Source organism: Mauremys mutica, chromosome 4 (genome assembly GCF_020497125.1).
Source record: "Mauremys mutica isolate MM-2020 ecotype Southern chromosome 4, ASM2049712v1, whole genome shotgun sequence".
In the NCBI taxonomy this organism is placed as follows: Eukaryota; Metazoa; Chordata; order Testudines; family Geoemydidae; genus Mauremys; species Mauremys mutica.
The window spans coordinates 28,516,950-28,533,449 of NC_059075.1; the positions used below are offsets into that span (position 1 = coordinate 28,516,950).

Below are 16,500 nucleotides of genomic sequence, written 5' to 3' on the forward strand. Positions count from 1 at the left end.
AGAACCCTAACACTAGGGTGGGGAGCCCTAGCCATACGAATGCTAATCCTAATGCCAAGGGCCCTAATCATAGGAACCTTAATCCTAGGGTGGGAAACCCTATCCATAGGAACCTTGAACCTAAGGCAGGGAGCCCTACCCTTATAAATGCTCCAAATACCCTAACTATAGGAACGCTAACCCTAATGCCAACTGCAGTAGGTATAAGACTCCTAACCCTAGGGCAGAGAGCCAGACCCATAGGAACCCTAATCCTAGATTGGGGAGCCCTACTTATAGGAACCCTAACAAAAGCTGCAAATACCCTTACCATAGGCAACCTAACCCTAGCTCCTACTATGCTAGCCATAGCAACATTAACCTTGGCTCCAAGTACCCAAACAATAGAACCGTAACCCAAAGACAGAGAGACCTATCTCTAGGAATTGCGCCGCCCCAAGCAGGGCGGGACGCCGCGTTGGGGCACTCTGGCGGTCGCCGGTCCCGCGGCTCCGGTGGACCTCCCGCAGACGTGCCTGCAGAGGGTCCGCTGGTACCGCGGCTCCGGTGGACCTCCCGCAGGCACGCCTGCGGATGCTCCACCGGAGCCGTGGGACCAGCGGACCCTCCGCAGGCATGCCTGAGGGAGGTCCACCGGAGCCGCCTGCTGCCCTCCCGCGGCACACCGCCCCAAGCACGCGCTTGGCGCGCTGGGGTCTGGAGCCGGCCCTGCTGGGCAGTGGGGCTTGGGCTGAAGCTTTGACCCCAGGTCCCAGTAAGTCTAACGCCAGCCCTGGCACCCCCATTAAACGAGAGTTGTGACTCACTTTGGGGGCCCAACCCACAGTTTGAGAACTGCCGAGCCAGACAAAACTTTCTATTCTTTGTCCTCATTTGTCCACACATCTGGGCAGAGTTTCATTCACAGGCATTTTCTGACTCCTTAACTCCTTCACAGAGCAATGGACATTGTCTGCAGTTCTCTGGTTGGTGTTTCATACCGGCACTCTTTCATTATACATTTAGCCCAGCTCTCCAGCCTTCCACCTTTGCTTGCTGTCTTCCACTTCCTCTGTACCTTTGTTGCCCCAGCCTCCATTTTAGGGAGGGAACATTGTTGTCCCTCTGCGGCCCTGCAGCAATTTGGCTGTGTGAGGTGCCACTGAGCACTTCTGAAAAATCCCACCCTGGTGAGCAGTTAGGACCTTGCACATGCTTGCCCACTAGCACACAATCCTCTTAGGAAATGAGTCTCCAGAGAGTTATTTTAAAATAAACATGTGGGCAATGCAAACTCCCAAACTGGCCATAGAAAACCATTGGAAAATTCTGACACTGGCATAAAGGACACCAGTAATCCTACTTCTAATCACACTGGCCATAGCTTTGCGCTCATGTCTAATGTGAACAGGGTCCCATGCAGGAAATGCATGAACAGCAAAATCTGTGGAGGGGAGAAAAGAAATCACTTGTGAAAAGGAGTAAAAAAGGCCCAGACTGGGAGTTAGGCACCTAAATATCTTTGAGGATCTGCGCCAAAATGACCCATCTTACATTTATTGTCTCCTCTACTGTGTGAGAATGGGGGATACATTAAAAGAGGTGAAGGATGCAGCTTGTGGTGCCACTGGGAAATTTGTCCCCAATCCCTAAGAGGCTCCCATGACCTGCTGTCATTGAATTCCTCAGCATATTGTGAAGAGTGGCCACTCCTGGGCAAAAACACTTCAGTTCCAGTGGAGATCCAATCACATACTGCTTGCATAGGGAGGCTTCTGCAGGCAAGCAGGGGGCGGCAAGAAACACTGCCCCTTCTGCGCTCCGCCATCTCTGACTGGTAGCTCGAATCTGTACCGCATGGGTAAAAGGTGGGTAAAATGTCCCAGAAAAACAAGCTTCATCATTGTTTGCTCTGCATCCTCTCTCGTAATTTTTATTTGATCTGATGAATGATTAATGGAGGACACTGCTGTTCAGCAGTAATTAACAGAGCAAGGAGCAATCCAGATCAAATGAACATAGAGGATCCTTTGTAATGTACTGTGAGTACTGTCTTAATTTTTCCATGGATTCTTTGATTTCTGATTATCTGTATTATATGCACTTTATGGAATTATTTAGTTGACATGTGGGCGACTTTGTAACAGGTAGAGCGAACACCCTATTCTGATTAAAAAAAACAAAAATGCACAAAACACTCAAGGGGCCATTATAAACTAGTGTTCTGGTGGAGGAGGGAGGTAGGACAAAGTAACTGCAATTGATATTTTAAATGATGGGAAACTGTCAACATTTTGACTAAAATGGCAGAAAAACATACTAGGAAGCCATATAGATCTTTTTCATGTGTCTCTGCAGAGAGATTATTGCCAGAGATCCATTAATGACCCTTCCATTGTATTTGCCTTTTAGGAAACTTGTACCAAAAGTAATCATTGGTAGTAGAAACCCAAACATGAATTGTGTGCGGAACACTGTACTTTGTGTTTTATAGCACATTTTTATTCAATTAGCAGATTTTAATGACCTGGTAAACTGTGGAAGATAAATATAGCAGAAACAGCATTCCCAAAGTGCAGATTATAAAAGTAAATGTTTGTAATCCAATTTTTACTGGGAAAAGGTATTCTGAAAGTTTTCAGTCTTTTGCAAGTTTATATGAACTTTAATACGATCTACGCTATCTCATTTGAGAGAGCATGTGATCACAATAAAGAATTTATCAAGAGGCATATATTTCTTCTGAGAGCAGGGGCGGCTCCAGGCCCCAGCATGCCAAGCACGTGCTTGGGGTGGCAAGTCGTGGGGGGGTGCTCTGCCGGTCGCTGCAAGGGCAGCAGGCAGGCTGCCTTCAGCGGCTTGCCTGCGGAGAGTCCGCTGGTCCCGCGGCTTTGGTGGACCTCCCGCAGGCATGCCTGCGGAGGGTCCGCTAGTCCTGTGGCTTCGGACCTCCCGCAGGTCCGCCAAAGCCACGGGACCAGCGGACCCTCTGCAGGCAAGCCGCTGAAGGCAGCCTGCCTGCCGTGCTTGGGGCGGCAAAATCCCTAGAGTCGCCCCTGTCTGAGAGTTATTGGCATCTGAAATGTGAAATCTTGAAAGTGAGCTTTTTACATTTTTGAGGAAGGAATTTCACTTTGTTTCAAGCTCCATGCCCTGCTGTCATTAGTTCTGGCTCGTTGTGACTGGTTAAAAAGGCCACATGCAAACTTTTGTGTCTTGGAAAGGTGAGTTCTATGACATTAGCCTGGAATGTGATATCAGTGGGACAAATTCATCCATAGTGTAGCTCCAATGGATTCCACAACAGGTGTTAATCACTGAATAGTAAGCAACAGCTCTCATAGTACACAGGAAAAAAGGAATAATTTTCTTAACTAACTTCTGTAAATCTAAATATTCTACAGAATAAAGCCAAAGGAAAATGAAGCCCACCCTCTCTGTGTGTTTGTTACTGACTGGACTTCAAGCAATCAGTCATTGTCATCGTCAGCCTGATCATCGCAATGACTGGGGTGGTCATAAAAATGCATCCACCAGGGAACACAATTGTCCCATTGAAGGAGTTTATCCATGTGAAAGCAAGGCCTACTTCAAACTGGTCCCCAGCAATATTGACTTCGCATTTAGATTTTACAAGCAAGTAATATCAGAGGCAGCTGACAAAAATATTTTCTTCTCTCCCATAAGCATCTCTACTGCCTTTTCAATGCTGGCACTTGGGGCTAAATCAGCTACTCTGAATCAGATTCACAAAGGACTCACCTTTGACCTGAACAAGACTCAGGAAAAGGAAATACATGAAGGCTTTTGCCATCTTATCTGTGCGCTAAACCGTCCAGACAGGAAGATCCAGCTGAATATGGGCAATGCCCTTTTCCTAGAAGAGACACTGAAACCACTGAAAAAGTTTTTAGAAGATGTTAAAAACTTTTATAAATCAGAAGTTTTTTCTAGTGACTTTAACAATTCTACCAATGCTGTGAAACAGATCAATAATTACATTGAGAAGAAAACCCATGGGGAAATTGTTGATTTAGTCCAGGATCTTGATCCACTCAATGTAATGATTCTTATTAACTACGTTTTCTTTAAAGGTAAGAATTGTTACAATGTGGGCATTTATTGCAAGCATGAGCTTTTGAAGGTTGACTAAAATCTAGGACAATGAAACTTAAATTTATATTTTAAATGAAGGGACCCTGTCATCATTGCTGGGCCTGTGAGATGCTCTATCTAGAAAATACTCCAATCTGGAAAGTCATTCTATAAGACTGCAAATGTGTTTTTTCCCCGCTTAAGAGTGGAAGGAACTGATTTTGAAGCAAATACCTATCTTTCTATGTGATATGTATTAATCTGATGGATATATACAGGCTCAGTTTAGATATGATGTTCACAACTCTATCAGTTAACAGTGGCCTTTAAACATCTAAGAGAATAGCACTAAAGCCAAGCTTCATAAAATTGAGAGGTGTATCAACTTATAAAACACATTTGCTATAAATGAAGTTGCAGGATCAGATCCTGTGGGCTTAGTGCACTTGAATTAGTCTTATTCATACTAATATTTCCTCTTTGCAGTATATTCAATTGCATTCTCTTTCTTTTTTGTCATAAGCCCATTGGGAAGACCCCTTTAATTATCTTTCCACAAAAGAAGAGGATTTTTTTGTGGATGGGAAAACTTCTGTTAAAGTTAATATGATGTACCGCAAAGGCAGATACAAACATCACTATGATAAGGAACTGTCTTGCTGGCTGGTGCAAATACCTTACAGTGGAAATGCTGTAGCATTGTTTATTCTGCCTGATGAAGAAAAAATGAAGGAAGTGGAAAAAGCTCTCGTGAAAAAATCTTTGTCTAAATGGAGAAAGGCCTTCAAAGAAAGGTAATCTTTTAGCTACAGCTGCATTGAGAAATATTTTACTGCAAATTAGGACAGTGAAAACAAACTATTAAGGGCTGATAGTTCAACTGAAATCTGCACACAGAGGGCCCCTTAAAGAACAGGCCTCCCTTTCCTTTCATGAGAAGGGGCAGATGGGAAGGGTGATTTAGTGGACAGGACCTTGAACTATGACTCAGGAGACCTACATTCAGTTCCTGGCTCAGCCACCGATTTCCTTGGGCAAATCACTTTGTCTGATGTTTGCCCAGGTTCCTCATCTGTAACATGAAGATAATACTTCCCTACCTCACAGGGGAATGGTGAAAATAACATTTATTCATTAATTGTGAGGCACTCACTTAGCATAGTGATGAAGGCCATACACAGTCTATTGCTTCTGTGGCAGAATCAGGGTCTGCACAGGGACTAGGTGAGTTCTCACCAGGTGAGGAGCAGAATACTATGCTCTCCCAATGATCCTGTGAGGATTATATAGCAAATGAACTAGAGCATGGACGAGTATCAGAGGGGTAGCTGTGTTAGTCTGGATCTGTAAAAGCAGCAAAGAATCCTGTGGCACCTTATAGACTAACAGACATTTGGGAGCATGAGCTTTCGTGGGTGAATACCCACTTCGTCGGATGCAAGTAGTGGAAATTTCCAGGGGCAGGTATATATATGCAAGCAAGAAGCAAGCTAGAGATAACGAGGTTAGTTCCATCAGGGAGGATGAGGCCTGTTCTAGCAGTTGAGGTGTGAAAACCAAGGGAGGAGAAACTGGTTTTGTAGTTGGCAAGCCATTCACAGTCTTTGTTTAATCCTGAGCTGATGGTGTCAAATTTGCAGATGAACTGAAGCTCAGCAGTTTCTCTCTGAAGTCTGGTCCTGAAGTTTTTTTGCTGTAGGATGGCCACCTTAAGATCTGCTATTGTGTGGCCAGGGAGTTTGAAGTGTTCTCCTACAGGTTTTTGTATATTGCCATTCCTAATAGCTGATTTGTGTCCATTTATCCTTTTCAAGGGAAAAATCCTCCATCAACCTAGCTACCATCACTTCGTGCGGTGGAGTTCCTACAGTGGTTGACAAAGTCCTTCTGGCTCTGTAGTCTAACTACTGGGTTATAGAGCCATCGATACAGTGCCACAGCTACTCTGCTGTAGCACCCATAGTGTAGACATGGCCTCAGTTTCTCCATCTGTAAAATGGGGCTAATGATCCAGATACTGAGAGACTTACCAATGAATTCCCTGGTAGTGGGGAGTACCCATTTGGCACTGGCACCTTTGCCATCACACCTTGCCACACATTTCCTTATGCCCCTGGCACAAGGAATATGTTGAGACTGGTATCTGACATGGCCAGAACACTACTCCACTCTGGCAATTGCCAGGTGGCAGCAGGGCTGCCCAGAGAGGAGGGCAAGTGGGGCAATTTGCCCCAGGCCCCGGGCTCCGCAGGGGCCCCCATGAGAGTTTTTCGGGACCCCTGAAGTGGGGTCCTTCACTCGCTCTGGGGGCCCCGGAAAACTCTTGTGGGGCTGGGGCCCCCAGAGCTTCTTCCGCTCCGGGTCTTTGGCGGTAATTTGGCGGCGGGGGGGGGGCCCTGCCGCTGGTCTTCGGGACACTTTGGCAGCGGGTCCTGGAGTGGAAGGACCCACCGCCACCGAATTACCACCAAAGCGGGGGCCCTCCACCGCCGAAGACCCCAGACCCCCTGAATTCTCTGGGCAGCCCTGGGTGGCAGATGGCCTATTGGAGCACCTTAGCCTACAGTACTAAATTAGAATACTACCAAAGTTGCTCTTATCTACACTAGGCCCAGGGCCATCATAAAATAGCCACAGAATCAGTGAACTACAAGGGACTCTTGCATAAGGGGTTATAGTTGAGAATATAGGCTTTTGATAAGGAATTCTCTTCCATAGATACTCAGTCCTTACTCAAACACACTGTTCAAACCTGCTGGTCAAATACAGCGCGCAGACCCTTTAACAGTTCGAGAGGTAAATACAAGTGTCACCAACTTGACCCTATTCTGTAGTGGGCTCTGAATTAGATGATTTGCCAGAAATTTTCTGTATTTCTTTTTTAACAGAACAATATATCTGCACATTCCAAAATTTTCTATTTCTGACACCTATGACATCAAAGAGGTATTCCAGAAAATGGGTGTGATTGATGTGTTCACTGACCAAGCTGATCTGTCTGGAATCACTGAAAAGTCTGAACTAAAGGTGTCAAAAGTAAGTTTGTAAACAAAGGTGGTAACAAATAGAATCGTCTGTTCCTACAGATGTTACATTTATATTTTATAACATTGAAGGGTTTGATCCTGCTCTCATTGAACTCATTGGCAAAACTCCCTCTGACACCAGTAGATACAGTTTGGGTACAAAGGAAAGGGGACAAAGAGAGTCTGTCTTTGCTAAAATTGAGAATTAACATGCTTAGAAGGGATTACACATTATATGTACAGAGGCTGGAGGACATCAGGAAAAGACACAAGTATAAAATAAAATAATATTTTGTCCATTATATGTAATTATTAAAAGAACAAATTGGACTTGGCAAAATATTCTCTAAATCTCATTAGGGATAGTTAGGCTTGGAAGCAGAGTCCTGCACGGATACAAATTTATATCTGTGGATGCAGATATCCACGGACAGAAAGCTCTATCTGCGGAACCACAGGGGTCTCCCGGGAACTGCAGCAGCGAAAGGAGCAGAACGTGGGGACGCTGCTTCCAGGAGCCAGCGCCCTGCACCAGCAGCTCCTCCGGCATGGCTGTACCGCCTGCAGCCCTGCCCCCATCTCTTCCACACAGCTGTCTGCATCTCCTGTCTGGGGGCATGCGTGTCACTTGAATACAAGAGCACGACCAGGGACAGCACCAGTGAGCCTGGTGCCCACCCCAGTGGGCGGGACTGGGGATAGTACAGCCACACCGGAGGAGCTGTCGGTCAAGGTACTGGCTCCTGGGAGCGGCAGCCTCACGTTCTGCTCCTTTCACCTCTGTGGTTCCCGGGAAAGCCTTATACCGATTTATAGCCATGGATATGCACATCCACGGATATACATTTGTATCCGCGCATGGCTCTACATGGAAGGACTAAATTTTTAAATCAATAAATGGATAAATGTCGATTTAACCATAGCCACACAAACCAATGAAAAAAATATTTCCATCAATGATAATCTAAATTTACGGAGAGGCAAAGTAAAAAAAAATGTTCCTTGAAAATGTATTAGAGAATGATTTAAGGATATTTACTTTGTATGTTTGGACATGTGATGTTGACAATTTGTGTTTCGATGGTTATAAAGGGATAACTTTTTGAGTCTCAACATCTACTGTCACTGACTAATTATTATCGGCTCCCATCCCATAATTTCCTGCAAGTGTGAAAATGTGAATCGATAAAAAGAAAAAAGTGTAGAAACCTGTAATTTTGCACAACTATGAACATTTCAATAAAGAAATAAAGAAAAATGCTTAAAAATAAACATCAATATTATCCATCAAAGTTATTTTTTAAAAATCTCCAATTCTGCCAACTATCAACATAGTGCCTCACTAACCTATGAGAATTCTTTGGTGGGGGGCTCAACACACACGTACACAAAGGTCATCCAGTGGGTATAGTGTACTTTGACTTTCAGAAAGCCTTTGACAAGATCCATCACAAAAGGCTCTTTAACAATGGGATAAAAGGGAAGAGCCTCTCATGGCTCGGTAACTGGTTAAAAGGAAAAAGAAGAGTAGGACTAAATCATCAGTTTTCAGACTGGAGAGAGGTCCCAAGAATCTGTACTGGAATCAATGCTGTTCAACATATTTATAAATGATCTGGAAAAAGGGGGAAACAGAAGGAGTTTTTCTGCCTGCATATTAACACCGCTTCAATGTTAGCTAAGCCAACAGAAGCACTTTTTTATCAGCTTAGCTACCTCTACACTGCGGGGTTTTGCTGGCATTGCTATATCGGCTAGGAGGTGTTGATTTTTCACATGTGCGGCCAGCCTAGCTATTCTGACAACACTTTGCAGTGTAGACTTGGCCATTCCCTACTTGCTTTTTAATAGTTGATTTTCTAAAGAATGGTGTTTTAAAAATAAACAAGTTTAGCTCTTAGTATTATTCAGGGCTCAATAATCAATGTAATGCTTTGCTTGATTTCCTTGCAGGTAATTCACAAGGCTGTATTGAACGTTCATGAGAATGGCACTGAGGCTGCAGGAGTCTCTGTCGTGGAACTTACATGGAGGTCTGGTGAAATTTTTGCTCCTCCTCGAATTAAATTCAACAGGCCCTTCTTGGTTATGATTTTTGATAGGCACACCCGCAGCATCCTCTTCTTGGGGAAAATCATAAACCCTAGCAGAAAATAATTGCTCAGCTGCTGGACATGTTTGTAGTGCTTCCACGTAGTGCTGGCAAAATTCAGGTGATTCAGCAAAGGACATGCACAGTGCTAGGGACTATATTTAGAACTTAACATACATTCCTAAACCCATAAAACATTAATGTAGCATTTCCTTGCCTATAAACAGCTGATATTTCTTCCTTGCTGTCTATAGCTTACATCATAACAAATCGCCAATAATCTAGATATGTCTGATTTCACCTTTCCCCTGTTTTGTAAGTAGTCCTTACTGAAAGGCTCCTGTGAGGGCTTTGTTTAAGATATAAAAAGCTTGCCTACATAAATAATTAGACCACAGCAAGCTGGGTGTGAATCTACCCTGCACTAGCCTGCTGTGGACTTACTGTCAGTGTGCCCCCTGCTGCCATGCATTAACAGTTGGTTAATGTGCTTTGAGCTGGTTCCAAAGGGAGCTAGATCAGAATGCTCTAATGCAGTGTTGACACGTGAGCAGGGTGTACATGGACAGTTAGACCACAGCAAGGTAGGGCAGGATAGATTAGCACCCCACTTTGCCATGGGCTAATTGTTTGTGTAGACAAGACTAAAGTCTCTCAAATGAGTTGATCTTTCCTGTACTCCTTAATTTTTGCGGGGAGGGGGACTGGTTCATTTTATCAGCGTGATTAACTGACTGGTGATGATTGTTCCCAGCCTCCTGTTCTTTGCAAGGAATTCCTGGTCTGGTCTCTTCTCTTTTACTGTGGGTCCAGGTGCTGATCTGAAATTGCAGATACTGGGTTAATTTTCTTTTGGGGCTTGTCTACACAGGAAAAAAGCCCACAGTAGCTGGCGTATACCAGGTAATGCACACTAGGCACTCCGCACTAATTCCCTGTGGACTCTTCTTGTGGATCAAGATCAGGCCTACACTACAGACCTATGTCATTTGTAACTACGTGGCCCAGGGATATGAAAAATCCATGCCCCTGAGCAACATAGTTATGCTGACCTAACTCCATATGTAGATGGCACTATGTTGATGAAAACACTTCTCCTGTGGACACAGCAACCACCTCTCGAGGATGTGGATTAGCTACACCAACAGGAGAGCTCTGTCCTGTCAGTGTAGGAGCTTTTTCACTTAAGCACTACAGCAGCACAGCTGCGTCGATGCAGCATTTTAAGTGTAGACCTGCCCTAAACGTTCCTTTGTGGGCGTTTGCTTAAAGCCCTTTGGAAGTGCTCTAAGCTAAACTGCCTGAGGGCACTCAGTGCACTGGAGGAGTGCCATTCCACAGAGAGTTAGTGAGGAGTAGACAGCGCACTTTAAAGTCACACACTAACTTTCTCATATAGCCAGGCCCCTGGTCTGCACAAGAAAGGGTTTGTCAGTATAGTGGCTATTACTGGCATTTCCACGTATGCAAACCTCCACCCTCAGTGGAGACAGCGTCTACAGACAAAAGAGGTTGTTGGTTTTTTTTTGCCAGAATAGCTTATGCTCGTTCCCCAAATGAAATAAGCTGTGTCCACACGAGGGCTTTTTGCTGGTATGTTATAAAATCTTATAAAAATTCACACCTTTAAAGGATATTATTATACCGCCAAAATTTTCTACTGTTGACCTTCCTTATTCTCTCCAACGGTTCTTGTTTTGCCTACCAACAGCTCACCTCTATTGTCACATATTCTAGCTATCTTTCCTCCAGGGGTGAAAGTAACTGAGGACACTTACCGGTACGGGGGGTGGGGGAAGGAAGGGGCGAGACCTCGGGTGGAAGGGTGGGGAGAAACATCCCCCAGCCAGCCCTTCCAGGCCGCCTGGCCCGTACCGCCCAGGGCTCCCATGTTGATTTAAAGGTCCCGGAGCTCTGGATGCTGCTGCTGTAGTGGGCTGGGTATGGGCCGGGGTATGGGCCGGTGCGGGTTCTTACTAGTAAGCAGTACCAACCCGTACCGGCTCGCTTTCACCCCTGCTTTCCTCTAAAACAGAGGAGGGTGGAGACAAATTATAACTCCACACCTGTTCTTGTGCAGCACACTGGGGCCATGGAAATTTCTTAGGGACTTCTAAACTACTTTTAAACTCACAAAATTAACACAGACACACATACAAAATGCAGATACTGTCTGAGGAACTGCCTTGCCAAATATTAACTGCATTACTGCTACTGTTACTGAATAAAGGAACATTGGGACCTGAAATTTTGAGTCTGGAACCTGCCCGAGTCTAATATTTTTTCTTTTGTGTTGTATTGTTTTTCAGTAACTTTCAATCAATTAATGCCATTTTAAGATATTAGCAACGTTAAAATTTTCAGTGTCAAAGCCTCTTTGAAATTCTCATTATTCTAAAGCAATAAATTAATACTGCTATTAATGAACTGTAGAGTCTGCTGATAAGGTGAGTTCAGAAATTTTGTACAGCAAACAAGGATTAAACATCCTCACTGATAATTTTCTTTAAACTTTGAACAGATCAATATGGACATAGATAAAATTTGCTGAGGAAGAGTCAACATGGCTTTTGTAAAGGGAATCCATGCCTCACCAATCTATTAAAATGCTTTGAGCGGGTCAACAAACCTGGGTGATCCAGTAGGTATGGTGTACTTGGGACTTTCAGAAAGCCTTTAACAAGGCCCCTTTCCAAAGGCTCTTAAGCAAAGTAAGTGGTCATGGAAGAAGAGGGAAGCCCCTCTGATGGATCAGTAACTGGTTAAAAGACAGGAAACAAAGGATAGGAATAAATGGACAGTTTTCACACTGGAGAGAGGTAAATAGTGGTGCTCCCCAGGCAGGGCCGTCCCTAGCCATTTTGGTGCCCTACGCAGCCCCCTCATCAGGGGGGCAGCCTCAGGCCTCTGCAGGGGGAGGGGGCAGGCGCAGGGTTGGAGGACAGGGGGGAACTGCCCCCCAGCACTCACCAGCGGAGAGGAGTGGGTTGGGGCTGGGTCGCTCCACTTCCTGACACCTGTTGAGTCCAGGGCAGGCCCGACCCCGCACTCATGAGGCAGTGGAAAGTGGAGTGACCCAGCCCCAGCCTGCTCCAATCTATTCCCCTGGCTCCCAGCCCTGGAACTTGGGGGGCGTGGGGAACTGCCCCCAGCACTCACTGGCGGTGCAGCTGGGAGCCAGCAGTGCGGACCGGGCTGGGGCTGGGTCACTCCACTTCCCACTGCCCGGTGAGTGCAGGGCGAGCCTGACCCCGACCTCTGCTGCAGTCCTCAGGGGGAGGGGGTGGAGTGGGGGCACGGCTGGGGCAGAGCAGGGGTGGGGTCCATGGGGAAGAGGCGGAGCAGAGTTTGGAGCAGCACACAGCTGCATAGGCCACCTACACAGCTGCGTACTTTGCGTATGGGAAGGACGGCCCTGCCCCCAGGAAACTGTACTGGAACCTGTGCTGTTCAACATATTCATAAATGAGCGGGAAAAAGGGGTAAACAGTGAGGTGGCAAAATTTGTAAGTGATACAAAATTACTCAGGCTAGTTAAGTCCAAAGCAGACTGTGAGGTGGTACAAAGGGATCTCACGAAACTGGGTGACTGGGCAATAAAATGGCAGATGAAATTCAATGTTGGTAAATGCAAAGTAATGCACATTGGAAAACATAATGCCAAATATACATATAATATGATGGGATCTAAATTAGCTGTTACTACTCAAGAAAAAGATTTTGGAGTCATTGTGGAGCAGTAGTCAAAAACGCTAACAGAATGTTAGGAACCATTAGGAAAGGGATAGATAATAAGACATTCAATATCATAATGCCACTACATAAATCTATGGTACATCCACACCTTGGTTGCCCACATCTCAAAAAAGCTATGAAAAGGTACAAGGAAGGGCAACGAAAATGATTAAGGGTATGGCACATCTTTCATGTGAGGAGAGATTAAAAAGCTTGGGACTTTTCAGCTTGGAAAAGAAACGACTAAGGCGGGGATATGATGCAGGACTATCAAATCATGGATGGTGTTGAGAAAGTGAATGAGGAAGTGTTCTTGACTCCTTCACGTAAGAACCAGTCACCCAATGAAATTAATGGCAGCAAGTTTAAAACAAACAAAAGGAAGTATTTCTTCACACAATGTAGTCAACCTGTGGAACTCTTTGCCAGCGGATACTGTGAAGGCCAAGACTATAACATCTGACGAAGTGGGTATTCACCCATGAAAGCTCATGCTCCAATACGGCTGTTAGTCTATAAGGTGACACAGGACTCTTTGCTGCTTTTACAAGTCTATAACAGGGTTCAAAAAGGAACTAGATAAATTCATGGAGGATAGGTCCATCAATGGCTATTAGCCAAGATGGTCAGTGATGCAGCTCCATGCTTTAGGTGTCCCTAGCCTCTGGCTGCCAGAAGCTGGGAGTGGATTTGCTTGAATGTATAGGAAGTAAGTTGTCATGGGATATTTTGAATTCATATTATCTGTGTTATGGGATTATTTCAGTCACCTTGTAGCAGCTATAGACCACAGCACTTTTCTGTATACTGATTTTGGAAGCTTGTTTTAAATGCCAAAACCAAAATTAAGGCGATGATCAAGCTCTCATATATGACAATGATATGACTGAGAGCTATACAGATAGTTAAGTAAGCAGAAATCACCAACATTGGAATTTACAGCCTCATCGGTACAGAGCCTGCACCCCCAGCTGGAACCCTCACCCCCCTCCCGCACTCCAACCCCCTGTGCAGCCCGGTGAAAATGAGTAAGTGAGCGAGGGTGGGGAGAGCGAGCGACAGAGGGTGAGGGGGATGGAGTGAGCAGGGGCGGGGCCTCGGAGGAGGGGAAGGACAGGAGGCGGAGCAAGGATGTTCAGTTTTGTGCAAGTATAAAGTTGGCAACCCTATGGATGACATGGGATGGATCATTCAATGATTGCCAGTTTTGTGTATTCCCTCTGAAGCATCTGGCACTGGCCACTGTCAGAAGACAGGATAATGGGCTAGATGGTCTGACCCAGGATGGTCGTTCTTATGTCATAACATCTGGAGCAGGGAACTGAGCCCACTGCTGTGGCACAACAACTGTTGCTGTGCGGGGGGGCGGTGTTGTATGGGAGGTTTGTTCTCCAGCCCAACCCCCACCATCTCTCCTCCGCACTGGGCCAGGAGTAGGGTTGCAGCGCTGGGGAAGAAGTTACAGCTATGGGTGGTCAATGCCCCCTCTGCAGTTTAGTACAGTGCACCCATTGGATCAGGAGGCTACATCTACCCCTTCGGCGCAGGGTTGGAGTGGTTGTGGGGAGGGATTTGGGGAGGGGGGTGCCCCTGCCACCTCTCATTGATGCGCCTGGGCAAGTTCAGCCTGAGCTGCTGCTCGTTGATCTAGCCTCCGACTGTAGTAGTTGGCTTACTTCCTTGCAGGCCCTTCGCAAGGCCCTGCTGAATGCTCACAAGAATGAAACTGAGGCTGCAGCCACCGCGGCCATGGAAATAACCTTAGAGGCTTGCGTCCTACCATTAAATTCAACACACCCTGCCTGATGATTGTTGATCAGATCACCCACAACATTCTCCTCATGGAGAAAATCGTGAACCCTGCTGAAAAACAGTAATATATTCATTGTTATACATGTTGCAGAGCTTCTACTAAGCGGTGTGTGAACTCCCATGATTTTGTGTATGCTCAGACCACTAGATACTAGTAATTATAACTGAACTGTAATTAACATGTCATCCCAAACAAATATTTCTTCCCCTGTCAAAAAACAAACTAGAGCAAGAAATCTGTTATTCCTGCCTCCAAAAAGCTTTGTTGGCTTAGACATTAGACTTGTGTAATGGAAAACTCAATTACCCAATCCCTAACAACCAAGGAAAAGGCCCGGTAAGAAAATGGTATTTGTCATACTGTGCACATTACCACAATAATCAGTCCTACTACCAGAGTCCTGGCTTGCACATGAAAATCCCTTCCACTTGCAACACAGAAATAAACACAGTACACCCAATGTCCTGTAACTCACACTCTAATGCAGCTTTACCATGTGATTATTAACAATATTATTTTTCCACAGGGGGTATTTTTATCATCTATGTAAATGAGGAAAGGGTGAAGTTAGCATTAAGGAGGTGGGGTTATTAGGTTTATATACTTTTTTGGCACGCTTTCAGCAAATAATCTTGTGTATTCAGTATACAGGGCAGCATCTCACGAATACCCTTTTATCATACTCAAAGTTAGAGCTGGTTAAAAATGCCATTTCCTTAAAAGCCAAAATGTTTTGCAAAAATATATGGAGTTAGGCATTTCCATCGAGATGTCTCAGTTTCAGGATGAATTTCTAGTCACAGTGTGATGAGAGCAGCACATCCCAACTTAGACCAGTGATTAGGGTACTTGCCTGGAATATGGGAGAGCCAAGTTTAAGTTCCTGTTCCAATCCATTTGTGGTAACTACCCTGGGCTGGTGGCTATTCTAGGGTGTTTGCTTTTTGTGAATTTTTTTTTAAATATCTAATTTTTGTTCTGCATGAACAAAAACAAATGTAAAAAACTCTTTTTTTTTTTTACAACACAGAATATTGTTTTCTAGCCAGCCCTACTCAGGGTACATTTCCTTATGCATTCTTGTATAGCTAAAACACTCTTGAAAGTTTTGTATTGTCCATAAGGTAACCTGTGAGGATATTTGACTAACACATCTGAGAAGCACATGCAAAGAAATCAGCCCATTTGAAACCTTACCAGGTTGAGGGTGGTGTCTCTTCTCTGCATCCTCCTTTCAGCTGCAGACTTAGGTGAGAGAAGTGCAGGAAGTGGTATGTGGTCCCAGTGTAAGACTGGGGATTCACAAGAACTGGGGCTTCAGCCATGTAGGTCTCCCATCAGCCATACAGAAAAGTCCCTTGGTCCAGATTCCAGAATCCCTGAAAGAGTGGCTGATGCCTGTGCTGCCATTGGCTTCCCCACCACAGCTGTACACTCTGACCCCTGCTGGCTTAAACACAGTAATGAGCTTTATGGCTTTTGTGCTTTGGAAGTACATCTTGGGGTACTTGCCTCCAACGTGTGTTTGCACAGGGGGGCTTACAGGCGCATAGAAACATGATAACCACAACTACCCTCTAGCTGGACTGCATGACCCTTGGCTTTAGTCTGCTCTATGTGCATAGATGGTGGGTCCATGAACCTAGATGTACAGAGAAACTAGCTTCATCAGCATTTTGTCTGACCTCATCGATAATTTTACTTTGATCTATGTAATATTTAACAAGAGGGCAAGGTGCTTAATGCTGTTCAGCAGTATA

General features: G+C 45.1%; 1 protein-coding gene across 2 annotated transcripts; it reads left to right on the plus strand.

Annotated features, from left to right (window-relative positions):
- Positions 1–1,767: 1,767 nt before the first annotated feature.
- Positions 1,768–11,563, plus strand: LOC123369395 (alpha-1-antitrypsin-like). Of its 2 annotated transcripts, none has more exons than XM_045014960.1 (5): positions 1,768–1,847; positions 3,384–4,073; positions 4,598–4,868; positions 6,963–7,110; positions 9,054–11,563. In XM_045014960.1, the coding sequence occupies exons 2-5, from the start codon at positions 3,401–3,403 to the stop codon at positions 9,255–9,257; spliced, it is 1,296 nt and encodes a 431-aa protein (XP_044870895.1). In that variant the 5' UTR covers positions 1,768–1,847; positions 3,384–3,400; the 3' UTR covers positions 9,258–11,563. The 2 variants fall into 2 exon arrangements, with proteins under 2 accessions (XP_044870895.1, XP_044870894.1); XM_045014959.1 differs by lacking the exon at positions 1,768–1,847 and adding an exon at positions 1,885–2,021.
- Positions 11,564–16,500: the final 4,937 nt, after the last annotated feature.

What these genes read in the sequence shown, in the direction of transcription:
- LOC123369395 (XM_045014960.1), top strand. Translation starts at nt 3,401, where the DNA reads ATGAAGCCCACCCTCTCTGTGTGTTTGTTACTGACTGGACTTCAAGCA. An exon ending in TAACTACGTTTTCTTTAAAG is followed by an intron (nt 4,074 to 4,597) that starts GTAAGAATTGTT and finishes TTTTGTCATAAG; the next exon opens with CCCATTGGGAAGACCCCTTT. An exon ending in AGAAAGGCCTTCAAAGAAAG is followed by an intron (nt 4,869 to 6,962) that starts GTAATCTTTTAG and finishes CTTTTTTAACAG; the next exon opens with AACAATATATCTGCACATTC.